The 18,459-nt window shown below is 30.0% G+C and overlaps 1 protein-coding gene across 2 annotated transcripts in view; it reads left to right on the plus strand.

The window, feature by feature from the left end:
* The first annotated feature begins 3,264 nt into the window (after positions 1-3,264).
* The window catches only part of LOC107453160 (uncharacterized), a 47,495-nt gene continuing 32,300 nt past the window's right edge, over positions 3,265-18,459 (plus strand). Inside the window, exons 1-3 of one of the 2 annotated variants that reach the window (XM_016069862.4) lie at positions 3,427-3,701; positions 8,280-9,630; positions 11,850-11,999. In XM_016069862.4, the coding sequence (XP_015925348.3) occupies positions 8,341-9,630; positions 11,850-11,999 (1,440 nt within the window). In that variant the 5' untranslated portion in view covers positions 3,427-3,701; positions 8,280-8,340. Of the gene's footprint in view, positions 3,702-8,279; positions 9,631-11,849; positions 12,000-18,459 lie in introns of both variants that reach the window. The other variant, XM_016069863.4, reaches the window with a different exon arrangement.

Consider the following 18,459-nt stretch of genomic DNA (forward strand, 5'->3'; position numbering starts at 1 on the left):
ACAATTGTAAAATTCCTATATACGAAGATAATTTCATGTTAAAAAAAAATAATAAACTTTTTTTCATTTTTTTACGATTTTATTTTAGAACGAAAGATTTTAGATTCAAAAAATTTCCAGTAATTGAAATTTCAGTAATTTTTTCAGTTTATTACCCGATATTTATTATAAATGAACAAACATATTATTGTTACAGTGCGACTTGCGCTTTAACTAGATAAACAGGACAACCATGTATATACAATATAAATAATACTTTTTTATATTCATGTAAAATTACTTCTTTGAAAACATCGAATAAGTTATTTATGTTCGTTTATTAGTCAAAATAAAATTACGACGGTTAAGTTTATAACAGTATCATTTCATTTCTAAACAGAAACACTTTTATTTTAACAGTTACATCATCATTCATTTTATATCAATGCAATCGAAATTTCTATCTTCCTCCTGCTGAACAAGCTACTTAAGTTTGGTCGTAAAATTTTTAAAGCAACCGATATCTTCAAGTATATCTGACATTTATTTTTTATTAGCTATAAAAATATCGTTTTATTATACTTTTATTCTAATTATTGTTGATTTTTGCAGAAATTACTGAATCCAAGATCAACAAACAGCGAATGTTAAAGCTAATGTTGGCGCCTAAGCGATAGCGAGTTCAATTCCCTTTACTGTTATCCTGTTCAATGTGTTCAGCTGAATCACGGGGTGAAAAAAGCACTGCAAAAACGGAACTAAATAAAAATCGTTTGGAAGCATCGTAGAAAAGAGTTTCTAGAAGAAAGAAAAAGGGGGGAAAAAACCAGTGGAGGACAAGAAGTTCCGGGAAGACAATCCCTAGAAGAAAAAAAAAAATTTTTTTTCGAATGGCAGGCACTGAACTTTATTCGTTTCGCCTTAGAAGGTGCCAGAGTTGTTACTCATTTCGCGTTACCCAGTGGGCACCTGTGAACCAAAGTCATGGAGGCGAGTAACATTGCCCACGCCACACTGCCGCAAACCCGCTCATAGGGTGGGCCACATTCATTCATCACACACAACAGAGGACAACACAAGAGAGATACATCCATGCCCAGAGCAGGATTCGAACCCGCAGCCATTGGCTTCGTAGTCAGGCGCGATAACCGCTCGGCTACCTGGCCGGCCCTAGAAGAAAACAGTTCGCTTTGAAAATTTAAAAAAAAATTAATAACCGATTCGATTGCCATTGATTTCAAATTAAATATGGTTGAATCAATTGAATTCGCATGTAATTAGTTCACTGTATTAAAAATTAATTTGTTTTGGATTAATTTTAAATTTATGGAAGGATATTGTTTTTATATTATTATTAAAAATAATCCTTTGATCCATAATTTTTATTAAATATATTTTTCTATACTTTGTATTAATTTAGGTCAGAAAAAGTGAAAAATAAGATATCTAGCATTTTACTAATTTATAGTTATAATATACAACATGAAACACCGGATTCTTTTTATTCGTTAATGGTAAAATCAAAAATCTTCCAAGCACGGCTCACTTTCAAACAATAATTCAAACAATTTTCACTTATTTCCAATTATTCAGATATAAAGAAACAGTTATTCATCATTGAACTTTCTTTTTTTTACAAAATCAATTAATCAATTATCGATAAATTTCTGAATATGAATGAAAAAAAAATTCATCTCTCTCTCTCTCTCTCTCTCTCTCTCTCTATATATATATATATATATATATATATATATATATATATATATATATATATATATATATATATATATATATATATAGTCAAACCCCGCTATAGTGAACACGGTTTATAGTGAACTCCCGGATATAGTGAACGAAATGTTCGGTCCCGTGCCTTGCTATACACGTATAATGTTATTTTTTGTGGATATAGTGAACCAAAGAAGTGAGGAAGTTGGATATAATGAACTTTTTTCTGTCTTCAACTGATTTTTTTCTTCATTTTTTTGTAATAATTTTGAAATTTCTACCTCAAAATAAATACATATACCAATGTTTAAAACCATCTATAGAGGGTAATGTAGCGATAAGAATTTTTTCTTGTTTGCTTCTTTTATAACACTTTCTAATCCCTTAACAGACCAAGCAGATGTTTTCAACTCAGACAGATGATGCACCTGTAAGGTGTCAGTGGGATCAATATGCATTTTCTGTCAGAGGGAATGATTAATTATTCATTATTAGTGGTCAAAGGGTTGGACACTAATATGTGTTGATAAGGCCCTCATTTCAACTCCTTTTTGCTCTCAGTTCTGTTATAAAAAGTTTGTAAAAAAGTTCTCAAATTTAACTATGGCGACCAGTTAACGTAAAACGTTCTCCATGGATGATAAAATGGGCATAATCAGAAAAATTGAAAATTAATGTAATCAAGTTGATATTTGCAGGTAATATAAACTATCCGAATCTGCAGTTTGTAACATATGGAAAAATAGGCAATTAATTATTTCTGCTCATGAAAAAAATTTAGATGAAAGAAAAAAGTTGAGAAAAGCAGATCACAAGGATGTTGAAGAAGCATTACTGAAGTGGTTCACCACTCGAAGAAGCCGCAATCTTCCAGTATCTGGACAAATGTCGATGAATTTGCTAAACGATATTATGAGACTACTTTTATGTGCTCAAATGGCAGATTAGACAGGTTTAAAAAGCAGAATAACAGAAATTCAGGAAAAATTATCTGAGAGTCAGGAAGTGTTTCCATATCTGATGTTGAGGATTGCTCATCAGCTAAAAATTACTATTTTTTTTTTTTTTGCACGCAAGACGAAAAGTAATGAAAAATAAAAATTTTTTCGCTACTACATAATATTTTTCAGTCATTTATTTGAATAATGTGTAATAAAAGGGAGGAGTTTGGGAACCATTAGTTAAATTGCCGGCGTAACGGATGTAGTGAACTCCCGGTTGTTTGACTGTATTAACAGCGATGAAAAAAATTATAGTAACAGTGAGCAACTTGTAATTAGTCACGAGCTAAAATGCAGTCAAATACTATTTGGGAGAAGTGCGTCAGCACCGTATATCACTCCCAGAAATTATATTAATTACCATGAATGGTACTCCTATTGTTATAATAAGAGTTATATCCACGAATGGTTAATGTCTTATTGATAATCAAGACAGAAACTAACGTGTTTCCATCTCCTGCTAATGATGGAAGCATGCGAAATGTTGCCATAGGTAGAGAGTTCTGCTCTACGCCCTCTGCTCTCTACGCTACTCTGTCACACCTGCCTCTGACTCGATTTCTGCTTTTTTGGTTGGTTAGAAATTTTGTGGGTGAAAACTTCCCGGCACCTTTCTCTTTTCTTCATTGTACCAAGACAAGAAAGGGGTTGTTAAAGTCATATAAATATTTAACGACACTTTGATTATTTTTGTCACAAACTTTCAGTTTCCTATCATGGATTCCTAATCCGACCGCCATCTTCGCCTGACACGCAGAAATATTCAGAATAGTTACTCAACTCAGCTCGTCTTTCGTCGTGTAAGCAAATTTGTCGGCATTTGCTTGTCTTCATTGTAAAATTTCATTGATTCGATCGCTCTGGTATTGGAGCCACGTGGTGAATAATGAATAGTGTTTTTTATGAGAATTATTTACAGTTTTTGTTTTGTTAACGAATAATTGTCGTTTAGTAATCAGCAGGAAAGAAAATATAGAGTTGTTTTGCTGACTGGTATGTTTCTTTCTTTAGATTTATACTTAGTAAATATGCGCGTGTGCATGTGCTAGCACCATATTGTGCAATAAGTTGTTAATGCGTAGTTATGAGAATTAGTTAATAAGTGTATAATTTAAATAAACTTGTACTGGTACTTTTACATTTTCACTATATGTTTAGTAAGGAGTCGTTCAATAGTTGTAAAAAAGGTAGTTTGCCGGTATTCCATAATCGCATCTAGAAACTTCCGTACACAATCTTGTTTATGAAGCCGCTACACGTGGGAGTATATAGTAAAAATATTTTGTATCTCAGCTGTACATTGTCAACTTTTCGCACAAATTGCATTTTGTTTTATTTAATGATTCGATAATTTAATGTCTTAAAATGGAAAATAATTTTGACAAATATTAATTTTTTATATTGTCAGGTATTTATATCCGGAACTCATTGCATTGATTTCAGCACTTGACTACAAAATATTTTTGTTCTTAGCATGTGCATGTTACATTTTCATTAATTTGTTTTAAAAATTTAATTTAACTGATTTACGAGATCTTAAAAAATAGATTCAGCAAGTTTTAATTCCTGAAATATTAAGATCACGTTGCATTTATGAAGTTATTTATACTTAGGTATAGTACTACATTTCACTTTTATGCTAAGAATACTGAATTTCATTTCATTATTTTGCGAAAGATTGATGTTAATTTTGCTAAATTAGTTTTGTTTATCTTAACAGACTATGATGTATTTTAATACTTATTCAAAAATTATTTTAACTTTATTTAGCTATTTCAGTTATTAATTGTATAGTTAAATTTAATTTATTTTGATAGTGGTGTTATTTTCTGATATATATGCAAATATTTTCTGAGTTAACCTAACAATTTAATTTTTTGTCCATACCTTCATTGTTTGTTTCATGAAATTTAATATTTAAACTTTAAATCCTTTGTGGTTTCTTAATTGATTCAAGTTTCATCAGCAATGCCAAGTTTAATAATAATTTTTTTTTATACTGATTAATGTATACCAAAATCTTAGTAGTTGACATTTTATGTGGTGAAATTATTGGATTTATTGTAGGGTGAGGAATTTTCGTAGCATATATTGATGCATATTTATAAGGGGACCTTATTTAGACTGTGAAACATTTGATAACTAAGTTAAGGTTTTAAAATATTGTAATATTTTGTAAATACTGAATAAATAGTTACGTTTAAAGAGTTTGTTACAGAGCTGTGATATAAGACTGAGAAAAAGTACAAAAATTTTAATAAGTTTAATTGACAATTGATTACAATAATGACATGAAATAAATGTTACTGCTATTCAGGGGTCTGTTTAGGAGAAATTTGGGTCCGTTAACGGACACTTCACAAAATAATTTCTTTTAATCGAACCCTTAACAAATTTGTTTATCTTTATTGTTTTGTTAAACGAATAAACCCTTCCCAGGAAGGGGGGAGAGAAAGACGGATGTAAATAAACTAAGTTTTGTCTTCTTCGATAGAAATGAATATTCTGCGTTCAGCAGTATAGGCTAAGTACCAAATATTTGTATGTTGCATCTTTAATTTAGTAGCAGCAATTGCTGTTTATCTTTTAAAATTTAAATTTTTTTTTATATTATTTTTAGTGTCTGAGCATCATCTTGTATCTCTTTATAATTTAAAAAGTCTTTTGCAATAACAGGACCCTATTTGCACTTATTCATAAAAGCCAGACCCTGGTTAAAAGAATGTGACTTAACGTTTATTTTATATTCACAAGTTATGAGTAATTTTTTTCGCAATTTCACAAAAACAGACCTTTTACAAATTGTCTGGACAGACCTCTGTTATTATGAATACTTATATCTAAGTCGTTACCGATAAGTGTAACTGAATGTAAAAGATACCGCACAGTTACAGAGTAGGAAAGACCGAAATGTTTGTTCATAAATTTTCCTTATTTAAAACCTTAATATAATTTGTAAATTGACCATTGGGCTTAAAACTTAGCATGTCATGTCCTATGTTGTAATGGATACTTCATTGATATGTCTTTAGACAAATCTATAAATTTATATTTATCAAAACCCACGATTTTAATCTACTCTAATGTTTTAAATTAACTTTTGAGTTACATTTTTCAAATGTATGTAATCCTTAGGAATCTACAGATTTCAGATTTAATTTTATTTGAAGAATTATTTAATCTTTTTCACTTGATTAACAAGATAATTTTTAAAAAGGAAATCAGATGTTTTATTTTGAATTAAACTATAAAAAATTTATAGTTTAATACTAACATATATAGTTTAATACTAACATAATTAAAATATTACATTGATCAGTGAATAAATAGAATCAATGTTAATTTTGTTCAACATTCTAGACTGTCAGGTATTTTGTCAATGAGATTAGTTAAGATCAGAAAACATTACTGAAGAAAATTTACTCATGGTAGATTGTCTTTCTAATTATTGATCTATATTAACTACATATTTAATAAGTTTTAAAAGTACTTGTTTTAATAAACATACTACTAAATGGGCATAAATTAATATACGTTTAATACATGCAAATTATCATATATTTAGCTATAGGGAAATTACAATTTAAATGTTTCATGCCATTCTTATTTACTTTTAGTAATTTTTTTTGAGATTTATTTCTTTTTCGCTGGCTGTCATGACTTATCGATTACTTTGCCACAGATCACGCTAAAGAGTTCTCCCAAAATCATTTAAAAGCTGATTCTTACTGAATATATGTGCTAGTTGTATTTTATTGAATTTAATGAGGCAAACTCTGTTTTGTGATGAAAATAAAATTTTATTACATCCCTAATAAATAAATTTACATCCCTAGTATGCAATAATTTGATAATGATTATTTTTTAATAATTTATTTAATTAATTAAGCATTAATTTATTTAATTAAGCAATAATTCATTTTTTATAAAAACCAATTTTTTTTTGTTTTACATACCTTTGATAAAGCTTTAAAAATATTCAGTAAAATTAGGAATTTTTAGAAGAAATTTTAGTTTATAACAATTATTTTTAGAATTTTAGAAAAATGTATTAAAAATTTCTGGATATAAGCATTTGAAGTGTTCTTTTATACTGCGCATGCACAAATAAGTTTAAAACATTTTCGTAATTTTGCAGTGTATCCCATTTAGTAAATAAGTAAAAAAAATCGGTAGATAATTTAGCAAGTTTCTAGAAATTTTCTAAATAGCATTTATAAAAAAGCGTTGAATATTAGGTTTTCTGAAAATTTTTATTTTATACTACTTGACAACTTTACATTATTTATTAAAAATGACACTGGCATTGTGGGGTATCATCTCCCATGGGAGTAGTTTTTTTTTTAAATTTCATTCTTTTACCATAATTTAGTGTACTGATTATTATTGTAAGGTTTCATTTGTTATTTAATTTTGCCTTATGATACAAAATATTACATATTATACATTGAGAGCTTAATTTTAAAAGTTGAAAAACTGCATAGAAAATTGCTAGACTTAAAGATTACTATAGTATGCAAAAGGAATTTAAAATTTTATCTGCACATGGTCAGTGTGCTTGCTGCTCGTATCTGCAAATTTTTTTGAACTTAGAATTTTGTATTTAAAGAATTCCGGAAACAACATAATTATTAGCTTTTTATAAAAATTTCCATATCTCTATAAATATTGAAACTAAGTTAGGCAGGTGCTGTATTTTCTGGCATAGTTTTTGGGGACACTAAAGAGGAATTTTTTTTTTTATCATACACATTAATACCACATTTAAAGAGATGAAGGTAATATGTCCAAAATTAAATTAGAGGCATAGCATCTTTTGCATTTTGAGGAGTGGAACCAAGAAAATTATTTGTTTCCTCTTGAGCAGGGTTCGCATGATTTAAACTAGTTTTAATCTCTTGATTTTCTTTTTTTTGTAGTATAGGGTTTAAAAGAAAATCACTTTTTTTTTCTTTAAAAAAAAAACCCAACCTACTTGAGTTTTATCCATGAAAAGGTAAAATTTGTCTGGGGATGAGAGTTTCTTCATTAAAAAAAACTTTTTATTAAATTTTTTTTTTTAAAAAAATATTAGTCTGATTTTTAAACTAAAAGTGCTCAATTTTGAAGAAAAAAACAATCAGTAGATTAAAAGCAGTGTTCCCCAACCCCCGGTCCATGGATCAAATGGTACTAGGCTGCCCATTTCTTTGAAACTGAATTTAAATTCCTAGGTTTATATACCAAATTAAGAATATATGTGTTTCATTAAAATTTATTTAATGCTCTAGCAAGTAAAATGTTAAATCACATTATATTTATTTTTTGTTGTAACTGTATTTTATTTTGAAGACCTGTTTAAATACAATTGAATTGAAATTAATAAATCAAAATAATCTAAAATTTAAACAGTCACCGTCTATCCCCCAGCGGACTGCGGTAAAATTATCCGACGTTGACAGGTCTGCTGTGATAAAAAGGTTGGGGAACGCTGGGTTAAAGCAAAGAAATTTTGATGTTAGACTTCAAACATGTTATAAAATTTAAGACATTTAAAATTGTTGTGTATAATAATTGTTATGTATTTTTTAGGGTGAATAGGAGAGGTGAGGAGTGTAGCGGGAGGAATATCTGAGTCAATGGCCTAAAATACATGGCCAGTTGTACCCCTCGGATTATTTTCACATTAGCTGTTCCTATTTTTGGTTTTTTAACAGTTTTGTTTCTTAAAAGAAAGAAGTTGAAATCTAGTGATTTGAAGAATTTGTCTGATACATCAAAAACTGAAGATATAACAGATTCAATGAAGCTTCAACCAGATTACAGTACAGTTGTGCAATCTTCTAAAACGACAGAAATGCAATTAAAGGAAAATGATAAAGGTACTGCATTTAATGGCGGCACAAATGGTATTTCTTCCACTGCAAATGGTATGTCAACCACTGCAAATGGTATGTCAACCACTGCAAATGGTATGTCAACCACTGCAAATGGTATTTCATCCACTGCAAATGGTATCTCGACCACTGTAAATGGTATTTCATCTTCTGCAAATGGAATTACTCAACAAAATCAAACTACTGGACTGTACAGAACATCTTATGCAGCAGCACTCAAAGTTAATAGAAATGTGAATGGTGCTGTATCAAGTGTCAAGACTAAGCCTAAAGAAAATGGCATTGGTGCTAATATGCATACTGCTAAAGCTGACAATAAATTTAATCAAAATGGACTTAAGCAGTCTGCTAGAACTGAGCAAAGCACTAATGGTGAATCGAGTACAAATGGTGTATCTGAGTGTGCCTCAACTCCTGTAATAAATAAGCCAAATGGGGTATCGATTGCTACAACCCCAAATGGTGTTAATCAAACCAGCAAATCTAAATCTAGAAAGAAAAATAAGGGCAAAATGCCTGAGAAAAATAACACATGTTCCACTGAGCCCACATCAAATGGTTGTGTAAAAGATAAAAATGTACTTGTAAAAACTGATAATGAAAACTCTCTTTCCAATGGATTTTCTAATCTGACTGTAGAAGATACTTCCATACAGGAGATTATTCATGTGACAAAATCTCAAGAAATGGACTTGAACTGTTGTCCTACAAATTCCACTGTTGAACATATTACCTCATCTGTAGACTCAGTGACAGACACTCAGACAATTGTTACAGATGCTGTGCAGAGTTCAAATAATGTCATACTCATAGATGAAAACTTAATGGTTGAAGCTGCCAAAGATTGTGATATAGTTGATCAGACCATCTCCTCTGAGAATCATTGTGTTACTCCTGAATCTGGACGGTCTAGTGAAACCTTGAGTGAGACAGCTGAAACTTTGCAGGTTGATGTTAATGGACATCTGACATTTCCTGATGACTGTATTGCTGCAGGTGGTCAAGACATGCTTCCAAGTCCTGAAGCTGCATATTGTGATAGTGTGGTAAGTGAAATTTTTTTTTTTTTTAATGAACTTTGGACATTGCCTGAGATGATCAATTCATAATTGGTTAAGTTTGTAAAAAGTAAAAAGGAAGGGGAATATAACAGTTATATTCATTAGCTTAATTTTAAAGATTTAGAATAAAGTAATCTATTAAGTAAAATTGCTTTTTCTTTGGAAATATTAACCTAGTATTTTTAATAATATACCCAAGATTTTTTTTTCCCTAGAAAACTTTTTGTTATGTTATTGTAAATGACATCTTAAATCTCCCCAATTCTTCTCTAGTCTTCTTTTTTTTTTCCGAGGGGAATTAAGACAGATTTAAAGGAAGAGTTTAGTTTTGTTTAGACAAGGAATGTTTTGCAAATGAGGGTAAACACTAATTAAAAAAGCTGATATTTTAGAAGTTGGAACAAGGAATGATTGTTCCCTGGGAGGTTTCATTGTAATTACGTGGCAAATATTCTTGTATAAGTTGAACCCTGTTTTAGTTGATTTAAAAGCAATGTCAGCTACTATAAAAAGCAAATTAAGATCTGATCGTGCCATATTATCTTTTACGCCTGTGTAGTTTAATTGCCATTATTTTTATATCGACCAATTGAGGGTTTATCAATGAGAAATTGTTAAACTTAAACTGGTCTCCAAGCACTGACAGTCATTGTAAATATATTAGGACATTTTATGAATCAAATGTTTAAAGTGTCATTTTTAAATTCATAAGTTGAATCTTTATTTCTACTATTGATACAAAGCTAGATGAAAACATATAAGTGTCCGATTATCAAATGAAGCAAGCTCTAATTTTAAAGTAAATGAGAAGAAGCAGCATAATCAGGGGTTGGAAAAGTTCAGCTAGCAGGACTTAAGGACACCTGATATTAGTGAAGGTTGTCTTAACTGGAACTTCAAAGGAATCATCTTTCCTTGCCTTTTTTATTTATCCTTGTTTCCTTATCTTTAGTATGTGTAATATTCATGGAACTCATGTTTGACTAAAGAGATTACCGTATGTTCTGGTATATACCCCCAAAGTGTTATGAAAATCAAGGAAGCCTACTTTTACGCAGTATTCAAGTCAGACATGCATTATAAAGAATGAGATAAATCTGAATAACTGTTAATTTATTGTCAGGGTTTTCCTAGAGTTTTTTTCTTTAGAAGTATTACTTTAAATTACATCCAGAAAAAAATAAGAGTAAGAAGAATTTTTTGTAATTTATCCAAGAATATTTCAAAGAGTGTAACATAATGAAAACTTAACCATGCCATGAAGCTACAAATTCAGATATTCTAAAACTAATCTTATGTGACAGAATTGGTAATGTTAGCAGTGTTATCATAAAGATTCCACTCTGTGATTGATTGAATGGAAAAATTTGTGGACTTGTTTATAAGTATTAAATTATTTCATTAAAAAAAGTGAGTGAAATAATTATAAAGTATAGTTGATATAAAATAAAAGTAAGTGTTTTTAAATCTGGCTGAAACTTAAGTAACAGGGTAGCTCCTGTAATAATTTTTTAAAAGAAATTATTTTCAACTCTGACGTATTTTTCATTTAAGTTAAGGTGTTGAGAAGTTAATAATCAAACTTATGCCACCAGTTAGTCTAAACCGATGATCTGTAGAGGCAGGAACTTTTTCCTCATTGTTTGGTCTATGAATAAACTATTTTTTTTTTAGTTCATGATGTAATTTTTTTCAAATTCATATTATATATTTATATAAAAGAAAATTATTTTGTAATGAAAGTAATGATTTTTAAGTAAAATTGATATATTTCCGAAGTAAATTACAAGTTTATTAATTTACTATAAATTATCAGTTTACAATAATTTACTATAAATATTTAACCATATTTTATTTTTGAAATATATGTATTTTTTTATTTTAAAATTTGACACATGCTCCTTTTTGTTAAAAAAGTTTTCAGTCTTAAGAATTTTTACATCTTCACCTCTTTCTCTTTTTACATTTTCTTCTATGCTTTTGACTTTTCCATGATATTTTGATTTATTTAGCAACACAGAAGTCAATTTCTCTTTTTACATTACACAAGTTTGGACAGATGGACCTTTATTTGTTCAGCTTTTTAAAGACATCACTAATTAACATTCATTTGTCGAAAAAGTTATTTTACATGCCTGTTTTTTTTTGCTGAACGTTGACGATGTTATTTCAATGCTAGCTATTTTTGTTTCTCAATTCTTTAGACTCTTGATGATCTTCAGATAGAAACTTTTGAAGTGTTGTACAAAGGATTAAAAACTGTTTATCAAGTGCCAAGATACTGTGTTAGATTTTTAAAAAATATTCTGTATATAAGTAAATGGACTCATCTTAACAATCCTGAAGAGACGGAGGCAAGTAATCATTTTTCTAATTACGCAGATTTTTGTCTGGGTCAGAAGGCTCGTATTTTTGTTTTATGAATTTTACTCTCATGTGGATGAGCACTGTTGAAATGCTCAAATTGAACATCAAACTGTCTATCTTCAAATTCATAACTTTTTGTTACTTTAGTAAAGGCATGTAGTTAGCTGTCAATTGAGACTTCCAATCTCTTTTCTATTGTGATAGATTTTTTTATCATGTTCATGCTTATGTCATGTATCATTGAATAGATTGAGTATAATATTGCCTATCCTATTTTGATTACTTTTAAAGCAATCAGGTAAAAGGAAAAAATTTCTTTTAGGTTTGACAAAAAGGGCAAGTGTTTCTTAGCAATATCTTATAAGCGTTTCAGCTTAGTTAATCTTTTGATAGTTTTTTAATTTTTTTATTTTAATTGTTTTGGGCAATGTAGGAATAGGATGAGAAAATGGTGAAAAATAACTTTCTGGGCAGGCTGGATTGCTTATGAAACTAAGTGTTTTATTTTAGTTATGATTTTTTAACCAATTAATATAGTTTGTCTGAGATAAGAACTCCCCCACACATTCGTCTGGACCTGTGACGGTAACGAGGTATGACTATTTTAAGTCATGGCGCTGTCACTGTTTTGGAGTGGTTTCCGCTCGGGCGGCAAGAGAAAGAGAATCTTTTTTCGGTCTATGGTGTTAGTCCTGTAGAGAAGCTACCCTCCCTAAAATGCACCATTCTTGTTTCCGTAGTACCAGGCAGCCTCATACTTTGTGGCTGCCTGGTAGTTTAGAAAAACTATACATGTTTTTGGCTATAAAACTTTTTGCACTTCAGGCTATCTGTTATTATTCAGATGTGAGGTTATTTACAGTAGTAAGATAAGTAGAATTACTTAGAAAGGAAAAAATTTACAGTATCATTTTTAACTGTGTGACATTATTAAGACTGCCAAATTCTTGATAGACCTGGTTTTTGCATTTATTGCATGAAAACCTTATTTTCGTTAATTCTCAAAAGTTGAACCCTATTTTCACATGCATTACTGGATTATATTTCTTGTAATCTAATTGGAACTAATTTTTAAGCCAGTCTATAATGCAGAACTCTAGTTCGGAGGAAGTAGTCTTTACTTCCCTGAAAAAGTCGTTGCCAAATAGGATTTAAAAACATGGATAGCATGTTAGTAACTAAAACAGAAATGGGATATGTCTGCGAATCTTGCGGATATGAACGAAATTTTTAATTGTGTGTTTTTTACAACAGAAGATAATTTTTCTTTTAAATAGGCATTTTAGGATATTTTTTTAAATGTGCAAGACAATAATACTCTATATTTTTATTCTTCTAACTCAATAATAAAAGTAGATTTCTTCTGAAAAATCTATTGTTAGCCTAGTTACGAGTACTTCATTCATAAGCATAGGATTGTTATCAGTCCTGATGACTGAACATGAAATTATTTGATCTTTAAACTGTTAATATGAATGTTACATTTTTTTTTATCCAAACTGGTTGACTGGGGATTAAAAATAAAATTTTAAAAGAGAAAAAACTGACTGGTTCTCCAATTGATGGTCCTACCTGTCACAGTAGGTCAGTCAAATAATTTTGAATTGATGTATTTTTAAGATATATATCAGTGTCAGTGTTTTTGACATTTCCTGGGGTATTTTCAAGTTTTGTAGAAGCTGCGCCAATAAAAAAAAATAATTTAAATGCAATTAATTACAATTATATAACGCCAGAAATAATCTTTTCTATCATTTTTAAAAAAAAAATCTGATTAAGTGTTGAGTAACAATGATGAAAATACACTAAGTTTTGGATTTATTTATTTATAAGATAAATTAATAAATTTCTTAACTAAAAATAGCAGCGCATAGGACAGTATATTCTTGTTAAAAGGAGCTTATATTTTAAGCCTGTGCCTCTTATTACCAGGATTGGCAAGTTTTTGACACATGACGGTTTTCACTGGTTTATACCATGGTTTTTACCCTCATGTCAAAAACCCATAGTTTTAATAAAACTGTATTTAAATTTGAGATTAACTGCTTATGATTTAAAATTAATTCATTTTTGGGCAATAAAATTAGAAAAAAAGTTGTTAAAAGATATTTAAGAACAGATTTTTGCATTTTCCCAACATGATTATATCAAATCATACTATTTGAAGTAAAATATTAGGATACTAAACAAAATTTTTAACATTTCCAAGCATCATTTTGTTTGGCATATTACATTACTGAAGAATGTCAAGTCATTCCTGACTTAGAGTTTGCTAGTAGTTACAAGTTTTGAAAGTTTTGTTTAGCTTATTTCTAATATTTAAGAAATGCCAAATTTTAAATTCTTTTAAGTTCTTGAATTTATTAATAGTTCCAAGTTTTTTTGTTTGTCTGTTTATTTCTAACAATTAAGAAGTGCAAAATTTTGAATCCTTTGCAAATCAAGCTATAATGATAAAAGTTAAGTATCACCATCAAAATATCTTCATGAAAACGGACCCTTCACAAAATATTTTAGCTTAAAAACGGACCCTTCACAAAATGATTTTTCTTTTAATCGAACCTTTCACAAATTTGTTTATCTTCATTATTATTTTGTTAATCGAATAAACTCTTTCCAGGGCAGAAAACAAGAAAGATGGATGTAAACGAATTAAGTTTTGTCTTCGGCAGACGATTCTTTCATTATTCGTCCGAAATGAATATTCTGCGTTCAGCAGTATAGGCTAAATACCAAATATTTGTATGTTGCATCTCTAATTTAGAAGCAGCAATTGTTGTTTAGTTTTGAAAATTTTTTTAATTATAATTTTACAGTGTTGAGCATAATCTTGTATATCTTTACAATTTAAAAACTCCTTGAAAAAGTTTTTTTTGCACAAATTCATAAAAGCGGACCCTGGTTGAAGGAATGTGAGTAATTTTTTCACAATTTCACGAAAAACGTACCTTTCACAATGTCTGGACAGACCCCTGACCATTTTCAATAAGTATGTTACAATATTTCTGTATGAATGTATATCCTTCTATAAGAATACGTGTATATCGTTGCAAAATCAATAGCAATCATTTACTACATTAATTTATAAAGGCAATTAAGTGAAAATAATATATTGTCCGCTATATGCCATAAATTATAGAAAACAAGGTTTTTGACGGTTTTTACCGGTAAAAACACGGTTTTTACCACTGTCATGTCGAAAACCAGTTTTTGACGGCAAAAACTCAACCCTGCTTATTACTAAAAAATTTTAATTAAAGATTCATAATGTAAGGTTCGTTTAGACGAGTTGCGTTAATATTTTAAACTTCTTGGTATGTTATTAAAAGAGTTTATGCCTTACGGATTGATCAAATAAAGATCGCTTTACGAATGTCTTTTTCATCTGCCTGAACCGCTGTATAAACTCAGGACGTGGCATGTATATGCAATTTTTAGTATTTACTCGCAAATGGCTTACTTCTGTTTGGCCGATCGCTCTTTTATGACAAATCTTTTCTTCCTCTCATTCATTACGTTCAGCTTGATATGCTTATCTGTTGGTCAGAATTGGATTATAATCGCATTTATGGGTGAGTTAAGATAAAACAATTGTTTTTGAAGTGTTTCTTCTGAACTTAGATTAAGTGTGAAGCAATTAATTTTTTTTTACAAACATCTGCAGCCATTTACAGCAGAAGTCCCTTATTTTTTCCCCTTTTGATTTCAAGTATGGAGAGCTAATTGAAGTTGATCGAAAACAAAAAGTTTGATTGGCGTTTAATTCTGAAATAGCTGCCACGCAATCACATAGTGCAGGTACTAATGTTTTAATTTAAGAAGCAGGTGTTTGATTAATTCAAAAGCTTCTGTGTGTTCGGTAGATTTCCAAAACAACCTGTACTAATAAAGACCTTTTTTTTTCCGTTTGGCTGCGTAAGAATAAGATGACGAATTTTGACACGTTGCTGCATTTTTAAGGAGGTTAAATGTATTTTGTTCGTTTGTTTACTGTTTTTTTTTTTTTTGTTTGAGTCACCTGTTAGGTGTTCATGATTAGGTAGCGTTCTTTTGGTGTTATTCAGAGCCTAAAAATATTTAATCAGTCTTATATTAATCGTGTGACCTGTTTTGAAAAAGTTGCATCATTTCAAATTGTTGGGAGAGCTGAAGTTTCGTTATTGAGACAAGTCCGGTATTTATTCTAAGCTATTTTTTCGCACCCTAATAGATATACATTTTTTGAAGATATCTTTGCTTCAATGTGAAGGTGTCTTTTGTTTTATTAAAATATATTTGAGGTCGTATTAAGTTTATGCTCTTCAGAATTGTTTTTTGATGAATAAGATGCGGGAAAAAAGATTAAGAAGGAAGAGCCCTATTGCATCTAAAGGCAATTAGTGGAATATCAGTTTGATTTATATACGTATCTAAAAGGCCTATTAACTCGAGTACGATGAATTGATTTGTATGTTAGTTTGCTGTGGGACTCAGTTTAATTAAGGCACTTAACTCTTATAATTATCTTATAACTCTCGTACAATTGGCATAAGAGTAGGGTTGAAAGTCTAGGTTGAATATATAAAATAACGCGCATTATTGAATTGGAATAATACGCGTGTTTGGTAGAAAATGGATTTTGTTTTTTAAATTTGTCAAACACTCGTTTTTGCGCGGTGTGCTTGAACTCCTGTATTGATGATAGGTTTGCTGATCACTGATGCGTTACAAGAGAAGTGCCGATGTCTGATTATTTACGCACATTTTTGTCTGGAGTGCAGTGGAAGGAAGTTTTCGTTTGAATTCCAATCCTAATGAAATTGTCTATTAAAATATTTGTTTTATAGTTTTACCCGCAAATTTTAACTTTTCCTTCAAGTGATCCCCCCCCCCTTAAATAGTTTGGAATTATATATCTTTAGTTAGTTTGCACAGCGATCTCTCATTTAGTGACGTTAAATGAACTACTAGTTCTGTTATTATTTTAATGGTCTTTAAATTAATTTGACTTGGTTGCTCAATGTGCGTAGTATTTATACTACACAGGTGAAAAATTACTTATGCATAAAGTTGTTACATCAAGTATGATTCTCCGTAAGGAAGTTTTGTTTTTTCCATTGTTTTCAAAAGTTACCGTAAACTTACATTTAGCCATATTTGCTGCCCTTTAATTTTCTGATACGTTTTATCAGGGCACAAATCTCCACATTGTATTTTAGATAAGATGCGGAATATTCCAGGGAGGAAGAACTGGGAAACCTTGAGACCCTTTGACTCTAAAAAGCAGGGAAATTATTTATATATAGGCGCATGTACATATATATTACATATAAACTTGGGAAATTCCTATATCTTGCCTGGTAAATAAATAACCTGTCTTAGAATCATCAATAACAATAATTAGTTGAGGTTCGATTTCGGTAATTCTAACATCTATCACAATTATTTATTAAGATTCACCATTTTAGTGAAACTTTTGCATGTTTGCATCTTCATTCAAGGATATTTTTTCCTCACAAATTCTGATTTTCGACATTACAAATTAAATAAAGAAAATCGAAATTTTCCGATGAAAAATTGCAGGGTATAGATGAAATATGATCTGGGTTTACAAATACTAGGTCCTAAAGCTTGTTTGCTTGAAAATCAAGGTTTTAATTTGGTGTTTTCTGGAAAAATTGAACATCCCCCTTTATTATGTAAACCCGCACTTCAATTAGGTGTGAAAAAATTGATGTTAGACGCAAATATCAACGCTCTAACAAATGATACTAAACGCATTTAAGCGTTGTGTTTGAGGAGTTGGATAAGTATTGTTGCATTAAATTTTTTTTAATCACTATTAGTATCAACATGTACAAACATTTTTAAATGGGGTAGCTACCATTTACAAACTATTTTATTTTAAATCCCATTTCGGTGAATTAAATTTATCCTTAAAATTTGGTGCTACTTTATTTTATTAAGTGTTAAGGTTAAGCTCCGCGCATGGTTAGATCAAATCCTATTTTTGTCTTCTAAAATAAGTTATGAACTTCACGCTCATTTTGTCAAGTGTCGATTTGTCGCTCTTGATTCTATCCAATGGAAACTGAAAAAAGAACTGAGAATGTCCGCAAGTTAAAGGAATACCAAGAGCAACGCTTCGTTGGCTTTCTTAACAGTCTCAATTCGGCTATTACCTGTTCTGGTGACAAGTTATTTTCTGTCGTGGGTTATCCGTTACTTATTCACATGAAATAATTTAGTAGTCGTTTAACTTTTAAATGTGTCTCAAAATTATAATTTTTGTTCGGTATTCTTTGTTCTCAGTAACCTAGGGTGGGTAGCGTTTTTAAAAAGTGCTTAAAGGTGCTTATTTTCGTTTTTTTTTAAAAAGACCTTAAAGGTGCTTTTTCATTGGATGTTTTTGTCAAGTGCTAAATTTTCCCTTTATCAATATGAGATTTTCCTTTACCTTGTTGATTT

The sequence above is a fragment of the Parasteatoda tepidariorum genome, chromosome 8, assembly GCF_982258835.1.
Source record: "Parasteatoda tepidariorum strain Cologne lab strain chromosome 8, Ptep-v5.0, whole genome shotgun sequence".
In the NCBI taxonomy this organism is placed as follows: Eukaryota; Metazoa; Arthropoda; class Arachnida; order Araneae; family Theridiidae; genus Parasteatoda; species Parasteatoda tepidariorum.